At 34.1% G+C, this 21,448-nt stretch overlaps 1 protein-coding gene across 1 annotated transcript in view; it reads left to right on the top strand.

The window, feature by feature from the left end:
• The window catches only part of LOC136038146 (nucleolar protein 6-like), a 246,634-nt gene that overhangs the window by 212,730 nt on the left and 12,456 nt on the right, over window positions 1-21,448 (top strand). Inside the window, exons 16-17 of the mRNA XM_065721187.1 lie at window positions 4,697-4,950; window positions 19,345-19,562. Coding sequence (XP_065577259.1) covers window positions 4,697-4,950; window positions 19,345-19,562 — 472 coding nt within the window. The remainder of the gene's footprint in view (window positions 1-4,696; window positions 4,951-19,344; window positions 19,563-21,448) is intronic.

The raw sequence follows: 21,448 nt of genomic DNA, 5'->3' as shown, positions 1-21,448 counted from the left end.
ATGGCCTCCACTTCACATCTCCTTAGTTCATATTTTAATGCTTTCTCCACTTTCTTTACATTCCTTTTGTTTTCATACGACCTATCACTCAGATAATTCTCATACAAACCCCTTCTACTCTCTATTAAACCTAAAGCCTTTTCACTAATATTCCTAGTTGCAGTCTTAGCACTCTTCCCTAGGACACCATCAGCAACTTTACAAATTGTTTTTTTGAAATTATTCCATCCATCTTCCACATTGTCAAATTTTAAACTCTCAAGTTTAGTATTCAACTGTTCCTGGAAGTTTAACTGTACTACTAGTGTTGTAGAAGTAATTGAGAAAGTATGTATTATGTATATATTATAGAGAGTATGTATATGTATTATATATTAAGTATCTATGTATTACTATGGTATAATTAAGGCTAATTTAATGTAGTCTCCTTATAAATTTCAATAAAAAACACAAATTAGCAGAATATTAATGCTTCCGTCAATAAACAATACAGAGACTTCATTACAATAAACACGTATATATAAGTCGCTGCATTAAATAATAAAATCGAATGTTTGTCTTTGTGTTCCGTACGTAATAGTACACTGTTCATCCGATCGCCAAGAAACTTTAAGGAGCTGTTAAGTACACTCTTGTGAGGGTTTAAAGTATAAGATTTCAACTCCCCGAGGTCCTCTTAATCTTTCGAACACTTTTTGCACTGATTGAAATTAGAGATCACTCGACACAAATGCTTGGAATAGACGGTCTTGAGGGGGTAAAGCGGAAGTTATTAGGCCTAATTCTAACCTAATTTTCTAAATACTTTTAAATTAAATATGCCATCATTATTAATACGCTGGGAGATTTTTCCGCCTAGGAGGTGTTTTCTGCAGGGTGGAAATTGTCCACGGGTGCGATTTTTAAAATACTTTAAAATTTAAAAATACGATTGTTATTAATACTTGGGGTAATTTTCCACAGAGGGGGAGGAGAGTTTTCCGCAGGGGGAATTTTTCTTTAGTTTCCTTTATCGAGATTTTAGCAGCGCGTGACGTTTAAGCTTGTATGTTTTTAAATTATTACAGATGTATGTAAATCACTGCGTAATGTTGTATTTTTGGACTATTAGTATTTTTCCATGCCATGCTGGTAAACGTAATAAATATTTTGCGAAGCGGAAAAACAACGAACGGATGTTTGATTGTTCTGATTTTTGAAGGATTTTTCAAAATTGAGCAATATATAAAATATGAGTGAGGGTTCATGCACTGTTAAGGATAGTTCTTAAGTGTAAGCTTAGTCAACATGTTACAGTAGAGGAATAAGATGCCAGAATTCGATTGTTAAGATGTTCAATGTAAAGCAACTTCGTGTTGCAGGAATACTTGATAGGGAGGCCCACTTATACTAAGTGATCGGATGGCTGAGCTACAGAGCTTCAAAGTTCTATTAGCCGGGTAGGCAAGAGCATACCCAGGATTTTTGCTCGGGGTGGGGAATTTTTTTCTGGAAGTACTACAAAAAAAGTATCAAAAATTTAGCTTATATGCGTTTTTGTTAACTTTTTACTGGGGGGTTCAAACCCTGTAACCCCCACTAGATACGGCCTTGCTAGGTATGCACTTCCAATTGAGCAGAACAATTTTGAACTTATTTAAATTAAACTGAAGCCCAACCTTGAGGTGTTCATCTTGAAGAATAATCAAAAATTTCACTAATCTGCTGCAGCGTACGACCCATATTCAAAGGGCAGATAGATGATTTTCAACATCAAGAAAGAAGGGCATTAATCGTGAGCCTCCAGGGCATACTTGCTGAAGAAGTCAGGCGAGGAAACTGCACCTTATTGGACACCCTTTCAGACATGTATCAGCCCTCTCTTAGGAATGCTACTGCAAATACTTGAAGAATATTTTATCGGAAAGTGAAATTCGACTTAATGCTAGGTTAAGCGTTTTTCAGTTCGTAATTAGCTTTGTGTGCTAATGGAAAAGAATTTTAACAATTTTCTGTCCCTTTTTTAAACGATTGGTATTGAATATTATCCTTTCCTTTAAATCTGTTTAAGAAGCTGTTTGGATCTATTAATCATTTCATTTTAAATGTTTTTTTTTATGTGAATGGTAAACTTTACGGCAAATTTTATAGTAGAGGTTGCAAGATAGGATTCCACTAACGGGACACGATTTCATCATAAAAGTTTCTGGGCTCTTATTTATCCTATCGTTTTGCAATTTTATTAGTTTTTATTTTTGTCTCTGCTAATCGAATAGGCTGCGGAAAGAATTATTCAAGAAGTAAAGAGATGAATAGTTGTTTATAGAAATTGTAAGAGCATGAATAAATATACATATAGAAAGAAAATTGTATTTTGCAATTGTCTAAATGTTTTAAATTATTTTCTATAAAGAACTGTTAGTGAATATTATCGTTTTATATCGTTTGGTCTTAGAAGCTTTTCAGGTAGGCCTATGTCAACTCATGTACATAAGTAGGATTTTTTTTGGGTGGGGGGGATTACAAGAATCAAGTTTTATTTTCTAATCTAAATAAAAGTGCTCAGAAGCTCGGTAAAATTTAGGGCTGGGGAGCAGACGTCCCTGTATTGTTTAGTTTATTTTTAATCTATTTAATTTCATGAATGATAAACTTTGTGGTATATTTTATGGTAGAAGCTGTAATTTTACCAGTTTTATGTTCTTTTTGGTAATAGAATAGGCTGAGAGAAGAAGGAAAAAATTTTGATGAAAGTTTTTTGTGTTATCGGAAGAGAGAAAAGAGTTTTAATGTTTAATTGAAAAGTTTGGAATGTAATGCCGCTGAGAGGAGAAGAGGTAGGAATAAAAAAGGAAGTATAGCGGCGATTGTTCAGATGAAACAACTACTCTATTTTCAACTGATTTTTTTCATGAATGATAAACTCTATGGCAAATTTTATTATAGAGTCTCCAATTTCATCGGTTTTTTATTTTCTTTTCGGTAATGGAATTTGAAGGGTGAAGAATATTTGCTATGGAAAGTAGATCTAATAAAAATTTAGCGGGAAAAAAATGAATAAATATACATATAGAACGAAAATTAGGTTTGTATTCGTTTAGCTGTTTTAAAATTGTGAACTAAATTTGCTTAATAATCCGAAAGGGTTTTAAAAATGCGGAAGACTGAATGTTTTGCCTGCTATAAGGTAGATACAGTTATTTGCTGTTTCATAAAGTAGAATTGAGAGAAAGGGTCACACTTTAGCGTAAAGAGCGGGACGTTGAGGAGGGAACAGTCCCTTTCATACACGGAGTAATTTCTGTTCGTTTTAAGCTTTAATGTCACTCCTTACTTTCAGTTAAAAAACTTGTTTTTTTTATTTAATTTCATTATGAATGGGATCTTACAGTTCGCTATCACAGGCTGTTTAATTTTTTTATTTTTTAGAGTTTACGACTTTGGTGCATATATATATATATATATATATATATATATATATATATATATATATATATATATATATATATATATATATATATATATATATATATATATATATATATATATATATATATATATATATATATATATATATATATATATATATATATATATATATATATATATATATATATATATATATATATATATATATATATATATATATATATATAAAAGGTAAAGGATACGGCATTAGACTTTACAGTCCCTACCGGCGGTGCTGATCTCCGTTTCTTGGCCCTTCAGCCAGGAAGTGCAATGGGGGGTTGGGGGCCAGCCATCCTGTGCTTTCGCACACCCTTCCTGTTTACCTTCCCCAGATTTCTCCAGGTACCCATTTAGAGCTGGGTCGACTCTGGCTATGCTTACAGAGTCACGCCACTGACCCCCGTCCCAACTGAAGAATTGGGTAAAAAAAAAAAAATATATATATATATATATATATATATATATATATATATATATATATATATATATATATATATATATATTCGAAGCCCAGCTCTTGCTCGTTTGTACTGACGGTGGAGAATCTTGTAAAGTCATAACCTCCTTCAAGTGCATGTTTGTTTTAGTACCATAAAAGGAAGCAATTTTTTCCCATTTTGGATTCTACTTTTCATATCTTGATTTTGACAATCATTTTCAGATATCAAAATATTAAGATAATACATCCTCCCCCAAGATGTTGCTATGTGAAAAGCTAGATTTATCTCTTCTATCTTCAGTCTTGTTATATGGAAAATTTCAAAATTGCTCATTTATTAGATCTATTTCATTATGATACATTAGTTTTAATATGCAGCTCGAAGAAAAACGTATCCTTCATTCAAAAACATATTTCCAAACGACTTTCTTTAAAAGCACTGTTTGGTCTTTAAAAACGACATGGCGGAAATCAGTCGATGTTGTTAAATTAGGGTTTATCAGGGTATGTATTTACTATATATAATTTGGATATAGAAGAAAAATTTTAATTGTTAGTATGGTTGACAGGGCAATAGTACCTACTCGAAATAGCCTTAAAAGTTCTGATTAGACGTTGAATATTGCTTAATATCCAAAATATAACAGAGGCAGACTTACCATTATGTCTTTTTATTGGTTTGTGACGGAACATTCTTGCCCGTTAATTATTGTTATTATCTAGAAACAGACCTTACTATTGACTATATTCTGTTATTTTTTCTACAAATTTAAGCTGATTGAGAAGGGAAGTCAATCTTTGTTACAGGTTACAGTCACAATATCCTTCTTTCGGAACAGCCGCCCGATTGGCTAAGAGATGGATTGCTGGGCACATGCTCAGTTTACAAGTGCCAGAACTCGTGACGGAATTGCTTGTGGCAAGCATCTACCTTGACTTACCACCAGGATCTATAGGCCCCATTTCCCCTCAAATTGGTTTTCTTCAATTTCTTCGAAAAGTAGCGCGTACTAATTGGAATGCAGTACCTCTTATATTGAATTTTAACAAATTACTAGGAGGTGAGAATTTTCTAACTTAATATTATAGGAAAATAAGTAGACTCAAAACTTATGTTGGCTACCAAAGGGATTCAGTGCTGCTTGATGCAGGAATTTAGGTACCCTTAAAATTTTTTGCATCACAAAATTCATTTCAGCTCCAATACACCCTTCTCTCCTTCTCTAACCCTCCCCTCTTTCCCTCTCTCTCTCTCTCTCTTTCTCTTTCTCTCATTTTTATATTTTATCTTCTGCTAAAAAACAAAATTTATTGATCTCAATGTGCAGTTTTTTTATAAAGACATGTATGAGTTAATTGATTGATTTCGTTTATTTTTCAAAACTATGACAGTAAAGGATTCAATTGGCCTAGTTCTGGAATTGAAAAGTTACATCCCGCTTAGAGGCAGAGCATTTTGTGGTATATACTGCTGTGGTTGGGTGATTTGAAGTCAGTAATGGCTGCCAAAATAATGCAGGGAGAGGTCAGTCCTTTTGGACGTATGAAGTGCCGACCATAGCACAAGAAACATTCCACAAGAGAATGGGAAAAAGAAGTCGAGTTGCTAGTTCTAGTTCTGAAGATAAGGTGGAAAGGGGAAAACGAGATAAACAATCCCTATGTCAAAATACCATGTCCGAGGGGGGGCACCAATAGTTCAGTGGCTTTAGGTGCTATGTATTTTGCTTTATTTCTTTTGGGTGTGAAGCTACGATGGACTTTTGCGGTCTGACCCTCGATTCAGGTTTGAGTCCGCACATATTGATAATAATAATAAGAATATTTAACCTTAAGATACATCTTCATTAAGAGACTGTTCATTACTCCAACAAAGAACAAAACCACAACAAACATACGTACGATACTGATAGTCAGCAAAAACAATCAACATCAAATCCCCCCCGCAAGGCTCTGTTGCCGGGATTACAGGGAGAAGGAAAAGAAAAACAAAAGACAAACAAGGAAAAGAAACACACACATACACACACTAAAAATTAAAATAAAAATAAACTACCCATCAGCGACTACCTGCTGAAAACCCAGCTGAAGAAAAGTGCATACGATACTCATAATCAGCAAAAAAAAAACAGTGCGAAAAAACAAAAAACAAAACAAAAACAGACTGGCTGTTAGCAAAAGCAAAACAACCAGTGGCTGGGTGGTGATTGTAATTAGTAATAGTAGACCCATACTTGTTCCTGAAAATTTTAGGGTCACTCCGAGAAGGTTGTCATCGCTACCTCCAAGGTTGAATATTATCTTCGAATATGAGATTATAACAAAAATAAAACACTTTTCATTTTCTATCAGTTTGCCAAGGATGTTTGATGTCTTGATTCTTTTTGAATTGTCACGGATTCCATTTGGGCCAATCTCATCTGTTTTCTTGGTTCATTGACCTTTAAGGGTAATTTACGTAGGGTCATCTATCAGGTTGTCAAATAGATGACCATATTAGCCAGACCATTTGTTTGGAAAACAGAGTTTTAGACGTAAATTGCTTTTGGATTATTGTACAAGAAAGAAAGCTGGTAATCAGTTGTAGTTGAAAGTGATAATTACAGTAAAAGTAATCTTGTCTGTCAGTAGTCAGTTATGAATCTTTTTTATTGTCATTATTATTACCAAGAACACTTGTTAATCATGTTTGAATCAAACTATATGTTTGTGCCGTACCATTTATGGGAGAATGAAAAACTATAATAGATTTGAAAAAGGTTCTAAGAACAAACGGTCTACATATTGCGAAAATTGGAACTTCTCTTAAAAAAAAAAATAATAAATGGATGTTTATCATCAATTTAGAAAAAAATGTTGTATGTACTATTGTCATCTTTTTTTATTGTCATAGAATTGTCCTGGACACTTATTAATCAGGCTCGAAAAACGTGTCTTTTTGGGTAATGCAATTTATGTGACAATGAAAGTCTATTAAATGACAGTGAAAGTCTCAGAGAAAGGTTTAAAAAACAAACGGTGCTTATTTTGAAAAACGTGAAGTTTTCCAAAGAAAAATGCTCGATTTTTATTAATTTAGAACGATGACGTTGCTCATTTTCTTCGAAAAAAAATTCCGTGGTCATGTTTGGTGGTGATTACAGTGTTGCCATCTCATCCCAGACTAATAAACGGATCATTATTAGATTCTTTTTATTTGTGAGAAAACCGCTTTGATTGAAAGTTTTGACAGTCATAGTAAATTCTCCTTAGTTACAAAAAAATTAAAGTAATGAATTTCCGATATATAGGTGGTTAGGATGTATTAGTTGTCGATGAGCCAAAACTGTATGTCTTGACCCAAATGCTTTCTTTTTCTGTAGATCCAATGTTTCTCATTTTTCCACAAGCTTCTTGGACCAATCTTCCGGCTGATTCGTCCTATCGGGCATGAACGTTCATTTTGAAGTTGTTCGACACCCAAAATATTAGTTAAATTACTGAAAACTGCTTTTTTTTCAAAATAAGCTACATTGTTACTGCAAGATCTCATTATAGTCAATTACCGCTTACCAAGTTCGCTGAGTATTGTAAGCGGTGGTAATTGCTGGTGAATGCACAGAAATCAAAAATACACTACTAGTTGGATTTCAATTTCCAGTGTTAAAGGATTTACACTTGTCACTGCTTCTAGTCTGGTGTCGCGGTAGCAGCTGGGAAGGGAGTGTCATTCCCCTCCCCTAGATTTGCCCCACCCCCTAGATTCTGAAAAATGCTTTTTTTGGTAATTTCATTGGAAATAGCTTTTTTGTATTTACATTGAAAAAATGAAGAAACAACAACTATAATTGTATTTTTTTTTTCAATATCAGTGTTTTTTGAAAAATAAATCCCCCCCCCAAATTACATTTTTGGTGGTCAACGCCACTGGTCTGGTGAGTTGAATTTCAGCGAAATAGAAGAAAAAATAATTTAAACATAGGAACTAATAAAAATTCTAACCACGATCAAAAAGATCCTGGATGGAAAAAAAATAATAATCACCTTCTTTGGAAAAGGCTTTTACTCCACTTAGATTCTTATTTTTTGTGTGTGATGGAAAAACAGCGTTGTCTTCGAGGTTGCTTGTGTTGAAACATTCTCTGTTTTCTAGTGAAGTCCAGTACTGAAGCTACCGCTTCTATTCTACAAAATAACAATAAAAAAGAGAAGCAAGAAAATGTGCAACTTTTTTGCTTCGTCGTTTAATAATTCAAAATAGGAATTTATTCATGAGTATTCAAGGAAGTTCTTTAAGTATGAGCGGCCATGTACATTGGAAATATTCTTCCAATTTGAAGCCAATTATAATTGGCTTTTAAAGCTAGGTAGAATAAGAGCTACAGGGACATGTTTTGGGATGTTTTGGGGGTCTCAAGCTTATCTGTGTGAAAAAGAAAGTCATTTCTGTATCACGAGACAAGTTTTATCATCAAAGTAAAAGCCGCTTTATTAGACGAGAATAATATATTTGTAAATGTTGGTTTCGTTAAGGGATGGTCCAATGGGAGATGATATATATGTATAACTCCCTTTCTGACAGTAGTGGTGACAAAACTGAAAAAAAAGAAATATCCCTTTCGTCAAGGTCACTTTTGAAAAAAGTAAATTAAGTCATATTTATTGGCTTTTGAAGCTAGGTAGAAAAAGAGCTGCAGGGACATGTTTTGGGATGTCTCAAGGACATGTTTTGGGATGTTTTGGGGGTCTCAAGCTTATCTGTGTGAAAAAGAAAGTCATTTCTGTATCACGAGACAAGTTTTATCCTCAAAGTAAAAGCCGCTTTATTAGACGAGAATAATATATTTGTAAATGTTGGTTTCGTTAAGGGATGGTCCAATGGGAGATGATATATATGTATAACTCCCTTTCTGACAGTAGTGGTGACAAAACTGAAAAAAAAGAAATATCCCTTTCGTCAAGGTCACTTTTGAAAAAAGTAAACTAAGTCATATTTATTGGCTTTTGAAGCTAGGTAGAAAAAGAGCTGCAGGGACATGTTTTGGAATGTCAATTTTTTGCCATTATAGCACTCTTGCTTTGGAAGAAATAATATTTCTAAGCCGGATAAATGTGGGGACGAAGCCTTTGTTTTTGAAGCTAAATACAAATAAATAAAGTTCATAAAAATGCAATTATTACAATAAAAGGAATATGGACTGAAAAAATACAAACGAAGGGGAATAAACGGAAAAGAATGTATGAGGGGGATGGTGATAATCGAAGCTGCATAAAAAAAAAATTAAGGGTAATTTTCTGGAATGTCAGACTATTTTGCTTCATGATATTAAATTTTTAAATTTAAAATAACTGCTAATTTTCTGAGAATAATTTTCATTCTCAAAACGCTTTTTGTAACTAGCTTTTATTTTTTGAATTTACATTGAGTGAACACCTATAATTCGGCAAACAAGTCAGTCTGATCTCAAAATTCATATAAAATGACTCAGCCGCATATCAATACTTCTAGAAGGTTTCAATAGCAATATCTATAATTGCTTAACAATAATGCCGGGGAAATTTCTATGTAGAAAGGGGGAGATCTTCCAAAAGATATGTGCAATTGTAATAAAAAAAGGTACTGTAAATATAATTATAGATTGTTATGCCTTCATTCATTTGTAAATGGCTTGCTCATAAAACAAACTAAGGAAAAATGGGGAGGGGAAAATTCACAGGGGGAGCAAATACTGATGGGACCCATTCCATTTAACCGTATGTAAACGAGTCAGCGGTCTTTCATAAAGAGCAACATGTCTTAATTGGAAATAGTACAACTTTATGCAGTGGAACAACGCTTTGAAACTCCAAATAGTGATAATCTCTAACTTTGTTTTATATATTAAATAAAAAAACAGGTTTTTTTAACGGAAAGTAAGGAGCTACATTAAAACTTCGAACGAACAGAAATACTTCATATCTGAAAGGGGCTGCTTCCTCATCAACGCCCCGCTCTTTACGTTAAAGCTTGACTCTTTCTCTTAACTCTGCTTTTTAAAACAATAAAAAACTTTAGCGTAAAGAGTGGGGCGTTGATGAGGAAGCAGCCCCTTTCACATACGAAGTAATTTCTGTTCGTCTTAAGTTTTAATGTCGCTCCTTATTTTCCGTTAAAAAAAATCTTGTTTTTTTTTATTTAATTTCTGAACGTTTTTGAATCAATACATGTTTTGATTTTGGCTCTCCGCAGATGAATAATTAATACAAAATTTACATATTTATTTTTTGGCTAAATGGCTTTCTCATAGTTTTGATCGAACGATTTTGAGAAAAAAGGAGCGGGGGAGGAGGCCTAGTTGCCCTCTGGTTTTTTGGTTACTTAGAAAGGCAACTAAAACTTTTAATTTTTTACGAATGTTTAACGTATAAATTAGCTTACGTAACAAACTTCTGTATTCTCATGTTTTTATTACGTGTATGAGGGGGTTCACCCCCTCGTCAGTACCTCCCTGTTTACACTAAAGCTTAAATCTTGTCCCATTTTCTTAAGAATGACCCCTGAATCACAAAAGCCGTAGAATAAATAGTTGAAACTACTAAAAATACTTTAGCGTAAAGAGCGAGGTATTAGGAGGAGGTCAGCCCATCATATGCGTAATAATTTCTGTTCGTTTTAAGTGCTTTTAATTCTGCTCGTTACTTTCTGTTGAAAAAAACTTTTTCAGATTTATTTTTTCATTTTTTTTTAATAATGCTAGAAAATCCTGCGGTCTCTTCATGGAAATTTTCTTCCCGCATCATAAATTCCTCCAAGGAAAGTTCCCCTAACATACCCCCTCTTTTCAACCCCCCCTACAAACTAAAAAATCCCCCTAAAAACGTCTGTACATTTCCAAACAACCATTACTATATGTAACCACTGGTCAAAGTTTGTAACTTGTAGCCCCTCCCACGGGGACTGTGGGGGAGTAAGTCGTCCCCAAAGACATAGTTATAAGGATTTTCGACTACGCTGAATAAAATGTCTATCTCATAATTTTGATCCGGTGATTTATAAAATAATTATATATATATATAAAATAATTAGCGTGGGAGAGGGCCTAGGTGCCCTCCAATTTTTTGGTCACTGAAAAAGGGCACTAGAACTTTTCATTTCCGTTAGAATGAGATCTCTCGCAAGATTCTAGGACCACTGGGTCGATACGATCACCCCTGGGGGAAAATAACAACAACAAAACAAACAAATAAACACGCATCCTTTATCTGCCTTCTGGCAAAAAATACAAAATTCCACATTTTTGTAGATAGGAGCTTGAAACTTCTACAATAGGGTTCTCTGATACGCTGAATCTGATGGTTTTATTTTCGTCAATATTCTTTGACTTTTAGGGGGTGTTTCCCCTGTTCTCTAAAATAAGGGACATTTTCGCAGGCTCGTAACTTTTGATGGATTTAGTCTAAGATTAATGAAACTTATATTTCTAAAATCAGCATTAAAATGCGAATCTTTTGGTGTGACTATTGTTATAGAAATTCCGTTTTATAGAGTTTTGGTTATTATTGAGCCAGGTCGCTCCTTACTACAGTTCGTTGCCACGATCTGTTTGATTATTAAAAACACGCCTAAAGTTCATATCTGAGATTTTCACGTTTCACATTTAGGGGTGATTTCCCCCCTCCCAAAAGGTTGAAATTTGCATTGACTGTAGGGTTGGATGGGTGAAATCCGTCTCTGTTCTTAAATAGTCTTTAAAAAAAAACGTTTGCTTTAATGTTCTCAAAAGCAGGATGAGTAGGACAATTTATATTCAATCATAACTTGATTCTCTAGATCTACGGTCGTATTCATCATCCCTTTGAGAACAGCTTAGCAAAGATTTTGGCAATTATCTGAGAAGCGTGAAAATGTCTAATACGACCTTTAGACTTAACAAAGATGATATTTTTTTTTCGATGGCAAACTGTTTCTGGCAATCGTACTTGACAGGAATTTTACGATTTTCCGATTGTATCACTGGAATGCCAGGGGAATGTTACTGATAGAAAGAATAATTAGGAAAACGTTCCATTAATTCTTCGACATTTCAATTCATTCAGATATTTCGAGACGGATGATTTAGCTACATTTAGATCAATCTTCAGTTTATCTTCTTTATAGTCTCTCTGTCTTTCAAACGTAAAATTGCAATTATTTTGAGAGAGTCAATTATGTGAGAACTTGAGTTGAATATACATGAAAAAAAATTAATAGATAAATCATACATTAAAATTTCATATTTTGCGAATTAGTATAGCAAAATATATGTTATATATTTAATTATGTATAGGTTTGAAATTCATAAATCAGCATTTTTTTAGCCATTGTATGAGAAGGTAGGCTTGTATAGCTCAAAAAGAGAAATAAGGAGTAACAAGATTAGCTTAATATGAAGTTTTCATTTAGGCTAGTAGTTTTTTTTTTTTTTTTTTTTTAGTAAGTTTTTCATGGAAATAATCAAAGTGCTAGAAATAGGGGAAGATTGGCTGTTTAAGGAGGCTTTTAAACAACAAAACACTTATTTTAGGTATTCAAAATAAGATGAGAATCTTGTACTGCTTCTAATAACTTAGTAGCACTGCTACACGTTTTGATCTCTCCCATGAAAGTACTATTTCCTTAAAATTATTTTTTAAGAAGCTTTATTATATCAATGGACGAAGTGCCACTTTTCGTTTTGGCAATTCTCGTTTGGCAATTAGTCGTTTGGCAATTTTTTTGTTTGGTATGTGTTGGCAAAAAGCACGATTGTTGGTTATCTATCATGTTCATCCAAAAGATGTTTCCTAACCATCTTCGGAGATCTTGAAATTAACTATATTCTCTTATAATAAACGTTAATTTAAAAAGAAAAACTTCTTTAAGACCGTTTAAATGACTTTGTGATGGTTAAGTGAACGGGTGAACGTTCTACTGTTTGAACATTAATCATCCTTTAGATTAATTAAGTACATCATAGGTGTTTTATTTTAAGTAAAACTTTTCCTTAGCACCTTTTCAAATATCTTAAAGGACTACAGCCCTGTTGCTATACCTCTCTGCTTGATAAACATCACCCACCCAGCCGAAACTCTATCCATATCTGAAATCTCACCTGTTTTATCCATTAATAATTCTTCTCTCAAGCGTGTTACAGCAATATTAATTCTTTATATTTAAATTATGTTTCTTTGGCCTTTTTGTCTCCTAAGAAATAGATTTCTAGGTTAGTCTTTTCTTACTCCTAAGAAGTAGGCTCCTAAATTAGCTATTTAATGTATTAATAATTGACTATATTAGTAATCGTTATACTGGTCTATCTGTTAGCGAATTAGTATTGAATGTATAAAATTAGGTTTCACATATTAAACTCGTAATTAATCCGGCTACTAATTATCCTGTTTTTGGTAACCTAGGTCATGTTTATGTGCTTTTTAATAAAACTTCTTTTCCTGCCGACGTACTAGAAACTTTCACTTCTTTTTCTAAATTGAAACGCAATAGATCCATTCTAGAATTTTAAAAACTACCTTTTCGTCTGTAAATCTGCCAAGTTTGGGAGATATCGTGCCCAAATTCTGCAACAGCACGGAAGAAACTGCCCTAATACTTTTCACTCTTTAACTTTATGAATCTTAAAGTTTCGACCCTTGCTTAATCTGCATATAAATAGAAATTTACGTACAGAAGAGTGATTGCAAAAAGACTATTTTTATGAAAATTCAGCAAGATTAGTACACAGATTTTATGCCTGAATTCGCTGATTGCAATCAGCGAACAGTTAACAGCCAACAGGTATTTTAAAAGAATAGTTGCAATCAGTGGTGATAATAAAGAGGTAGAGTCGGGGCTTATTTTCAGAGTGATGTCAGTTGAACTCGTGGTCACCTCTCGTCCTCTGAAAACAGTGGGAAAACACTTGGATCTTTTTTCCCTAGAGGGGCAGTCGGTCAACAAGGGAATCAGGAATACACTAACCAGAGTTGTGAGAACTTAACTTTATACTCACTTTAGAGAATTTTTGTTAGGAGTGGCAATCAATTTTGTAGAAGAAGCACAGCCTATGCCCAATTTGGATATTTCTATTTAGTTCTTCTCTGGTATTAAGATAGAACTGAACTAGAGCTCTTTTTAAATTCAACAAAATATCGGTGAGAGAATGTTACCTTACATCGACACAATTGTATCGCTTTTGGTTCAATCCACAGGTCCTACAATTCAGTACATTTGGATATTTTTTGATACAATCCAAGATTTCCAGTATTTTTCGGTACATTCGGACTGTGTCCGCCAGATCAGGTTTTATTTATTGGGAATTTTCGAAACAACTCTTGTTATATCTTACGATTTAAGCTTATGGAAAGGGATTTCGTCGAACAAAATAAAAAAGATATTCTCGAAAATTCAAACGATATTTTTTTCCGAGAAACAGCATTCAATGTTGGAACCGAGGGGGGGGGGGAGAAAAAATGTGAGTGAGGGAATAGAGATAAATTGCCTTTCAGCCTACTCTAGTACTTTCATCTTTAAAATGAACACTGACGTCGAATGTTATAACTGTGCCACGAAAAACCTTCTGTGGTTCAATTTGGCGGAAAACTGGAGCAACTTATCTCCAAGAGTTGGTAACGATGATACTTTCGTTGAACAAATCCGATACGAAACGACAAACTCACGTGGATGATTCACTTCCGTCCTGCCCTTATTCTCTTAAAAATGGACTCCTAAATAACCCGTTTTGACTGCTTAAAACAACTTAGGAAACCTTTGCTAGTGGGTTGGAAGAAAAGACCCAAGTAGCTCCCCAAAACACATGATATTTCTAGTCTTTTTTTTAAATTAATATGTCAATTGGCTAGGATCAAGCCTCAGAACAGAGAAGTTAGCCACTTGTTGAGTAAATAATTTTTTATCAACTGATTAAAGAAAAAGGCCTTTGTTAATTTAGGTGCTAGCAGGGATGGGATCCCGACGGGTATGACTGAAGACTACCCTGCAAAAAGGCTGACAACGGCACATTCATTTTGTTACCTGAATAGATTGCAGCTGATATAGAAACAGCATTGCAATAGAGGCGTAAGTGAACAGCCACCGAACATCTAACAAAATGCTTTTATGGATATACTAACTCAGATTTTACAGCTGATAGGAAACCAGAACCAAGATGTGATCATCATGGTTGATTTTAACATTAATCTAGTCTTTCCTCTAAGAAATGGCTCAGTGGATCTTCTCACTATTATGTCTGGGTCTAATCTTTACCCTTCAATTACAATTCCAACCAGAGTAACAGAAAGTACACACTCACTCATTGACAACATTTTTTCTACATTATGTCCGGTGAAGGTATCAGTCATCACAAGTGACACATCTGATCATTTTCCTATACACACTGTCTTCAACACAGCGAGGATGCCAACTCCACTCGTAAGAACTAACCAGGGTCTACAAGTAATTAATCTTAAAGAGGAGAATCTTAAACTGTTAAATGATGAGTTAAAAAAAGTTTCTTGGGACCGTGTCCTAGCAAATGAAGATGTGAACGAAGGTTTTGAAATTTTCCACAATGCGTTTGTAGCTGCATATAAAATATGCTGTTTTAAAGAGAAACCAAGAAACCGTGGAAGAAAAAATACACCAATATGTCCATGGGTTACCGAAAGCTTACTCATATGCATAAATAAGAAAAATAAGTTATGGGCAAGTTACAGAAACCACCCAAACCGAGAAAACCTAGAGAGATATGAGACGTATAAGAAATGCCTTCATTCAGTTCTGAGGAAAGCAAAAAGAATTATGTGAATAATAAAATATCGGAAAGTGGGAAGGATGGACGAAAAAGTCTGGAAGGTCATTAATTCGATTTTGCGACCAAATGATAAGAGAGCAGAATTGCCTTCCAGACTTTTTGTCAACGGGGAGGCTGTTACGGAACCCACTCAGGTTGCAAAAGAACTCAGTACATTTTCGCAAGGATAGGAGGAATTATATCTCATTCTGCGAAAAGTCCCCACAAACCCTACAAGCATTACCTTGGCTCAGCATGCACCAAATCAATTGCAATAATTCCTTTGACATCAATTGAAGTAGAACTAATTGTGAAGACCTTGAAAGGCACATCAGCATCTGGATTTGACCGGATACACACGAAAGCCCTGAAAGCAGTCCTCCCTTCCATCCTAGAGCCATTAACTTATTTGATAAACCTGTCTCTAAGAAGTGGTGTTTTTCCCTCGATACTAAAAAAAGCAAGAATAATCCCTCTGCATAAAGGTGGCCCTCAAGACGATCCATCAAATTTCCGACCCATATCCATATTATCTGTTTTTACAAAAGTTTTTGAAAAACCCTTACAAAGACTACTTTACCAGTTTCTCGAAAAATAAAAGGATTTTTAATAGTCGTCAATTTGGCTTCAGACCTGGTCATTCAACAGAAGATGCTCTGGCATCCTTAAGCTTATTCATCAACAGAACACTTGACTCAGGTCTATCTGCCAGCTGCATTTGACAGTATGGATCATACAATCATGCTGAGAAAGCTGCAACGTATTGGAGTGAGAGGGATAACCCTTCAATGGTTTGAATCTTACCTTCAAAATAGGTGCATCTACATTGGTGACGACCCAAGGAACGACACTACTGTGAAACTTGGTTTGCCCCAAGGATCAATCCTCGGTCCTCTTTTGTTTTTAGTCCATGTAAGTGACCTAACTCGTATCCTTAATCCGAATCATGACGACCAAAAATGCTGTAAGCTATGCTTTGATCAAACATCTGAGAACATTACTAACGAGCAAGATGAACTTATAGCATTCGCTGACGACACTACAATGACCTGCTGCGGACTCGATATGCCTTCACTCCAGCGGAAGCTTGAAAACATCATAGAAGAGACCTATCTATGGATGGATGCCAACAAACTTGTCATCAATGTAGAAAAATCTTGCATTCTACTATTTTCTAGGGTAGGAACCATTCACCCAGAAATAACAGGAATTATGACGTCTCGTGGAAAGGTTCAACGACCAGTAAATGGATGTGCAAAATATTTAGGAGTAATAGTAGATGAAAACCTTTCTTTCCTTCCTCACATCCATGCTGTAGAATTAAAGCTTTCAAGGAATCTGGGTATCATGAAGAAACTGAAGCAAACATTCCCACGTAAAACCCTTACCCTTCTCTACAATGCACTCATTAGACCCCACTTACAGTATTGCGCAATGGTATGGCAATCGACATTCAAATCCCATCTGAAAAACTGGATTCCATCCACAAGAATGCCTTGAAGATCATCAAACACACAGAAGATTATCTCTCGCTGAAATCGCTGTTTGAGCTTTCCTGCTTGGTTTTTGCTTTCAGATTCCTCTCCGGCTTGCTTCCACCGCCTTTTAGGAATCTATTCCGTTTGGTATCCGAACAGCGTCTTCCAATTACAAGACTATCTGCACAGATACATATTCGACATACGCCAACAGTGAGGTCGGATTTTTCACCTGACATCGTCTGTGCTAAGGCTTACAATACCCTACCGCTTGAACTGAGAGGTAGGAGCTCCCTTGGTAATTTCAAAAAGAGAATAGAAAAATTATCTTGTTTTAAATTAGTTTAATTGAATATAGAATCTAATTAGAATAGTGATTCTAGTTATTATTGAGTTTTTTTGCGGGGGTTGGAGTGGTTTGCTCCTGGATGAAGAGGTGGGGACTTGTAGGGATGTTTTTTGGTAGGGGCCATGGTTGTGTCGAGACGTGGAGGGAGAGTCATAGTGCGTATTTATTTTTGAGGTGATATGGGACTCAGCATGCAGTTTTTGCATAGAGATGAGAGATTATGTATGTTATGACTGTTATATTTTTTTTTAATAAACCCGAATGAACTGAAAAAAAAATATGATGATAATAGAGAACCACATTTAAATAAGTGGTTTTGCTTGCTTTAAAACCGTAGAAAATATTTGGTGGTGATATGGAAGACAAGTTGCAAGGAGCTTGCTAAAACAACTACTGTCTGTAATTTTCTTTTTACATTGATTAGTCTATGGGCTAATAGCATGTCTCAGGACAGAAAAGTTAGCCGCTTGCAGTGTGAATGACCCGCTATCAGTCGAAGCGTCATATAAGTTTCTCTAGTTTCTTTCAACTTCGGTACGACAATGGAAGTGCAGACATATGATGGAAAAATACTCCGCAAAACGATTAGGCAGATGCTGGATGTGGATAACTGGTTATATAATGCCCCAAGTTACAGTTGTTTGGTTTTTACTGCTCAGTTTTTTTTTATTATTTACATGGTGAAGTTTTTAAATTGTTTGCTTGTAAGTGTAGGTTGTACTTATGTGTAGTTAGTAGTAAAAAAAAAACAAATAAATTAAATTATTTGTTATATTAATTTATTAACAATATTAAATTATATAATATATTAAATTATTAACAATAATTTTAAATTAAAAACAAATTAATTGAAGCTAAATGAAAAAGTGGACAGTATTAATTATTAAACCATGCTTTATTAGTGTTTTGAACAGACTCGCCAATACGAGTCGAGGCTCAGGCCACAAAAGAGACCGTGTTTCAATAGGCTTTTTTTTAAAACTATTTATTTTTGATTTTTAATTTTTTACTTGAATATAACTTGGACTCAACTGTCTATACTATTTAAATGCATCTTAGTGATTAAATTTGTTGCTAGTTCTCCTTTCTTAAATACTCTCTAGATGATATCTATATAGATTTGTAACAATATTGTCCATGATGCGGCTAGTGTGGCTGAAATGCAAGTTTATATAAAAAAAAACCCACTGTTTTCAAAAATAAAACAAAAACAAATATTTTATTCGTTGATTGATTTACTAGTGTTAAACAGTTTAGCAAGCTATCTGCACAATTCAATCATAAGTCTCGAAAGCAAAGCTTGAGTGAGCCAAATGTTTAAACTTTAATAAACGAAAATAAAGAAATGAAACTTGAATGAAGAAATAATTGCTACGCTACAAAGAAGAAAAAAGGGGATATAAAGAATTCGGTTTCAGATGAGACAATAGGTATTGATTACGAAAGGTGGGGAGGGGAAGGATTTGAATGACATAATTGAATCAGATGGCTGATTCCAAAATGAAATGTTTTGGTGGATGGGACCAATCTGGAAGTTATCATATGATTATGATTTTATATATTATTATGTATTATTATTTTATATATTTATGTATTATTATGTATTATTATTTTATTATTTTATTATGTATTATTATTATTTTATATTATATTATTATTTTATATATATATATATATTATTATGATTTTATATATTATGATTTTATATATGATTTTATCATATGACATTATGATTTTATATAAAATCATTTTGGGATACAAAGCAAACAAACTTGAGGAAATCACAGTAAGAACGTTCCTTCTACTTCACTCTAGTATGATCGTTAACGATTATTACCATTATAATTGTGTATCCATTTGTTTCAGTCGAAGAAATTGCAGACATGGAATTACAGTTTTCAAGCCAACGAAGTAGCTTACCTCCCTTAGTTCTATATACTTCATATACTAAAAACCCAAAACTACTCACTGCTGACGGGCCTACCCTGCCAGTATTAGCCAGAGCTATGCTGCTCGCATCCGAGACATTGAAGCTTTTAGAAGACAACCTTTCTAGATTCAAACCGGCTATTACAGATTTAAAGGTATTTTTCCTAGTTTATTATATATATATTCTTTATTATTATTGTTTTTATGTTATATATTATTGTTTTTTATATTATTTATGTAATATTTTTTGTTATTTGAGTTAAATTCTTATCAGTATTCTTACTTTATATGAAAGATACCGAAAAAGCCCCTAAAACAAGTTGACGAAATATGCCTTCATTGCTCAATAGATATTAAAGGCCTCTATAGGATTAGACTTTTCTTTCAGTGTTTATAGCGTGTGCCAACGCGAGCAATACGTTGGCTTTTCTGTTGAAAATCATATTTTCCTTGGAAAATTTCTTAGATTTGCTTTGCTAATGTATTAAGCAGCATATTAGGTGAGATCGTATAAGCTTCAGTTCTTATAGTAAAAATTTAAATAGCTTCAGTATTACATTATTTGTTTTTTTTTGCGTCAAACTCTGTAGCTTAGATACGTCATTGTAGATATTAACGTAAAGTATGATTCTTAGTTTCGTAAAAGTTCATAGTTCGCTTGCCGGCAAGAACAGACCGCTAATGGATTAACACGGCCGTTTTAAACTTAAGAACGCTACGTCTATCCAGCTTTTAACAAGTATCAATATTTGACTAGGCAGGATTGTATCCAGGATTTTTTTCGGAGGGGTGGGGGTCTTAAAAAACATTTTTGGGGGATGGCTTACAAAAGAAAAAAAAAAGCATCAAAAATTTGTTTGCATTCATTTATGTTACGTTTTTACGAGTCGGACAAAAATTTTGGGGGTGGGGTGGGGGAGTCGAACCACCTACCCTCTCCCATCGTACACGAACCTTTGACTTGGTAAACAGTTGTCACGAATCTAACAAGAGTGGTAAAAGCTGTGGTAATAATCTATCTGATCAGATAACCTGAATTAAATAACCTGTTTTTACTGCGTCAAATACTTTAGGAATCCTTTGCCGGTAGAATGTAAGAAAATATACAAGGAACACGCGAAAGCACATGCTCTCCGATTTTATATTCACCCTAAAATGACGACTTTCAAGGCACCCTTTATTTTATGATTTTGTATAAAAATAAGAAAATATAACTTTTGTGTAGCTGTGTTGTATTTTTGTGAGTTTTGTCTTCTTTTTCATTCTTATTCATCTAATAGTTTTTCAACTGCTTATAACTTTCAATTTAGTAGTTTCTGATAGATGTTTTTATTTTCTCAAGTTTCTAAAAGGTTGGATACTATAGCAATGACTAATCAAACCTAAACTCTTGGGTATTTTTCTGAAACTTAAAAGAGGTTATTTAACATTGTAAAACGTTTAATTTAGTGAAGTGGACCGAATAAAACCCCTAACCGCGCAATCTTTTCTGGCATGAGGAACTTGAATTTTCTTAAAGTAAAGACTTCCAATCAAACAGTTCGTGGTAACGAACTGTAGTAAGGAGCAACCCGGCTCAATAGTAACCAAAACTCTAAAAAATTGAATTTTGATATCAATAGCTACATCAAAAGAATCGCATTTTAATGCTGATTTTAAATATATAAGTTTCATCAAGTTTAGTCTTACCCATTCGTAAGTCAGTTACGAGCCTGAGAAAATTTGCCTTATTTAAGAAAATAGGGGGAAACACCCCCTAAAAGGGGGAAACACACCCCCTCGTAGAATCTTAACGAAAATGACACCATCCGATTCAGCGTATCAGAGAACCCTACTGTAGAATTTTCAAGCTCCCATCTACAAAAATGTGGAATTTTGTATTTTTTGCCAGAAGACAAATCACGGGTGCGTGTTTATTTTTTTTTCCAGGGGTCATCTTATCGACCAAGCGGTCCTAGAATGTCGCAAGAGGTCTCATTCTAACGGAAATGAAAAGTTCTAGTGCCCTTTTTAAGTGACCAAAAAATATGGAGGGCATCTA

Source organism: Artemia franciscana, chromosome 17 (genome assembly GCF_032884065.1).
Source record: "Artemia franciscana chromosome 17, ASM3288406v1, whole genome shotgun sequence".
Taxonomy (NCBI): domain Eukaryota; kingdom Metazoa; phylum Arthropoda; class Branchiopoda; order Anostraca; family Artemiidae; genus Artemia; species Artemia franciscana.
The sequence above is the reverse complement of the archived record's forward strand: the minus strand, read 5'-3'. Positions and strand labels throughout refer to the sequence as shown.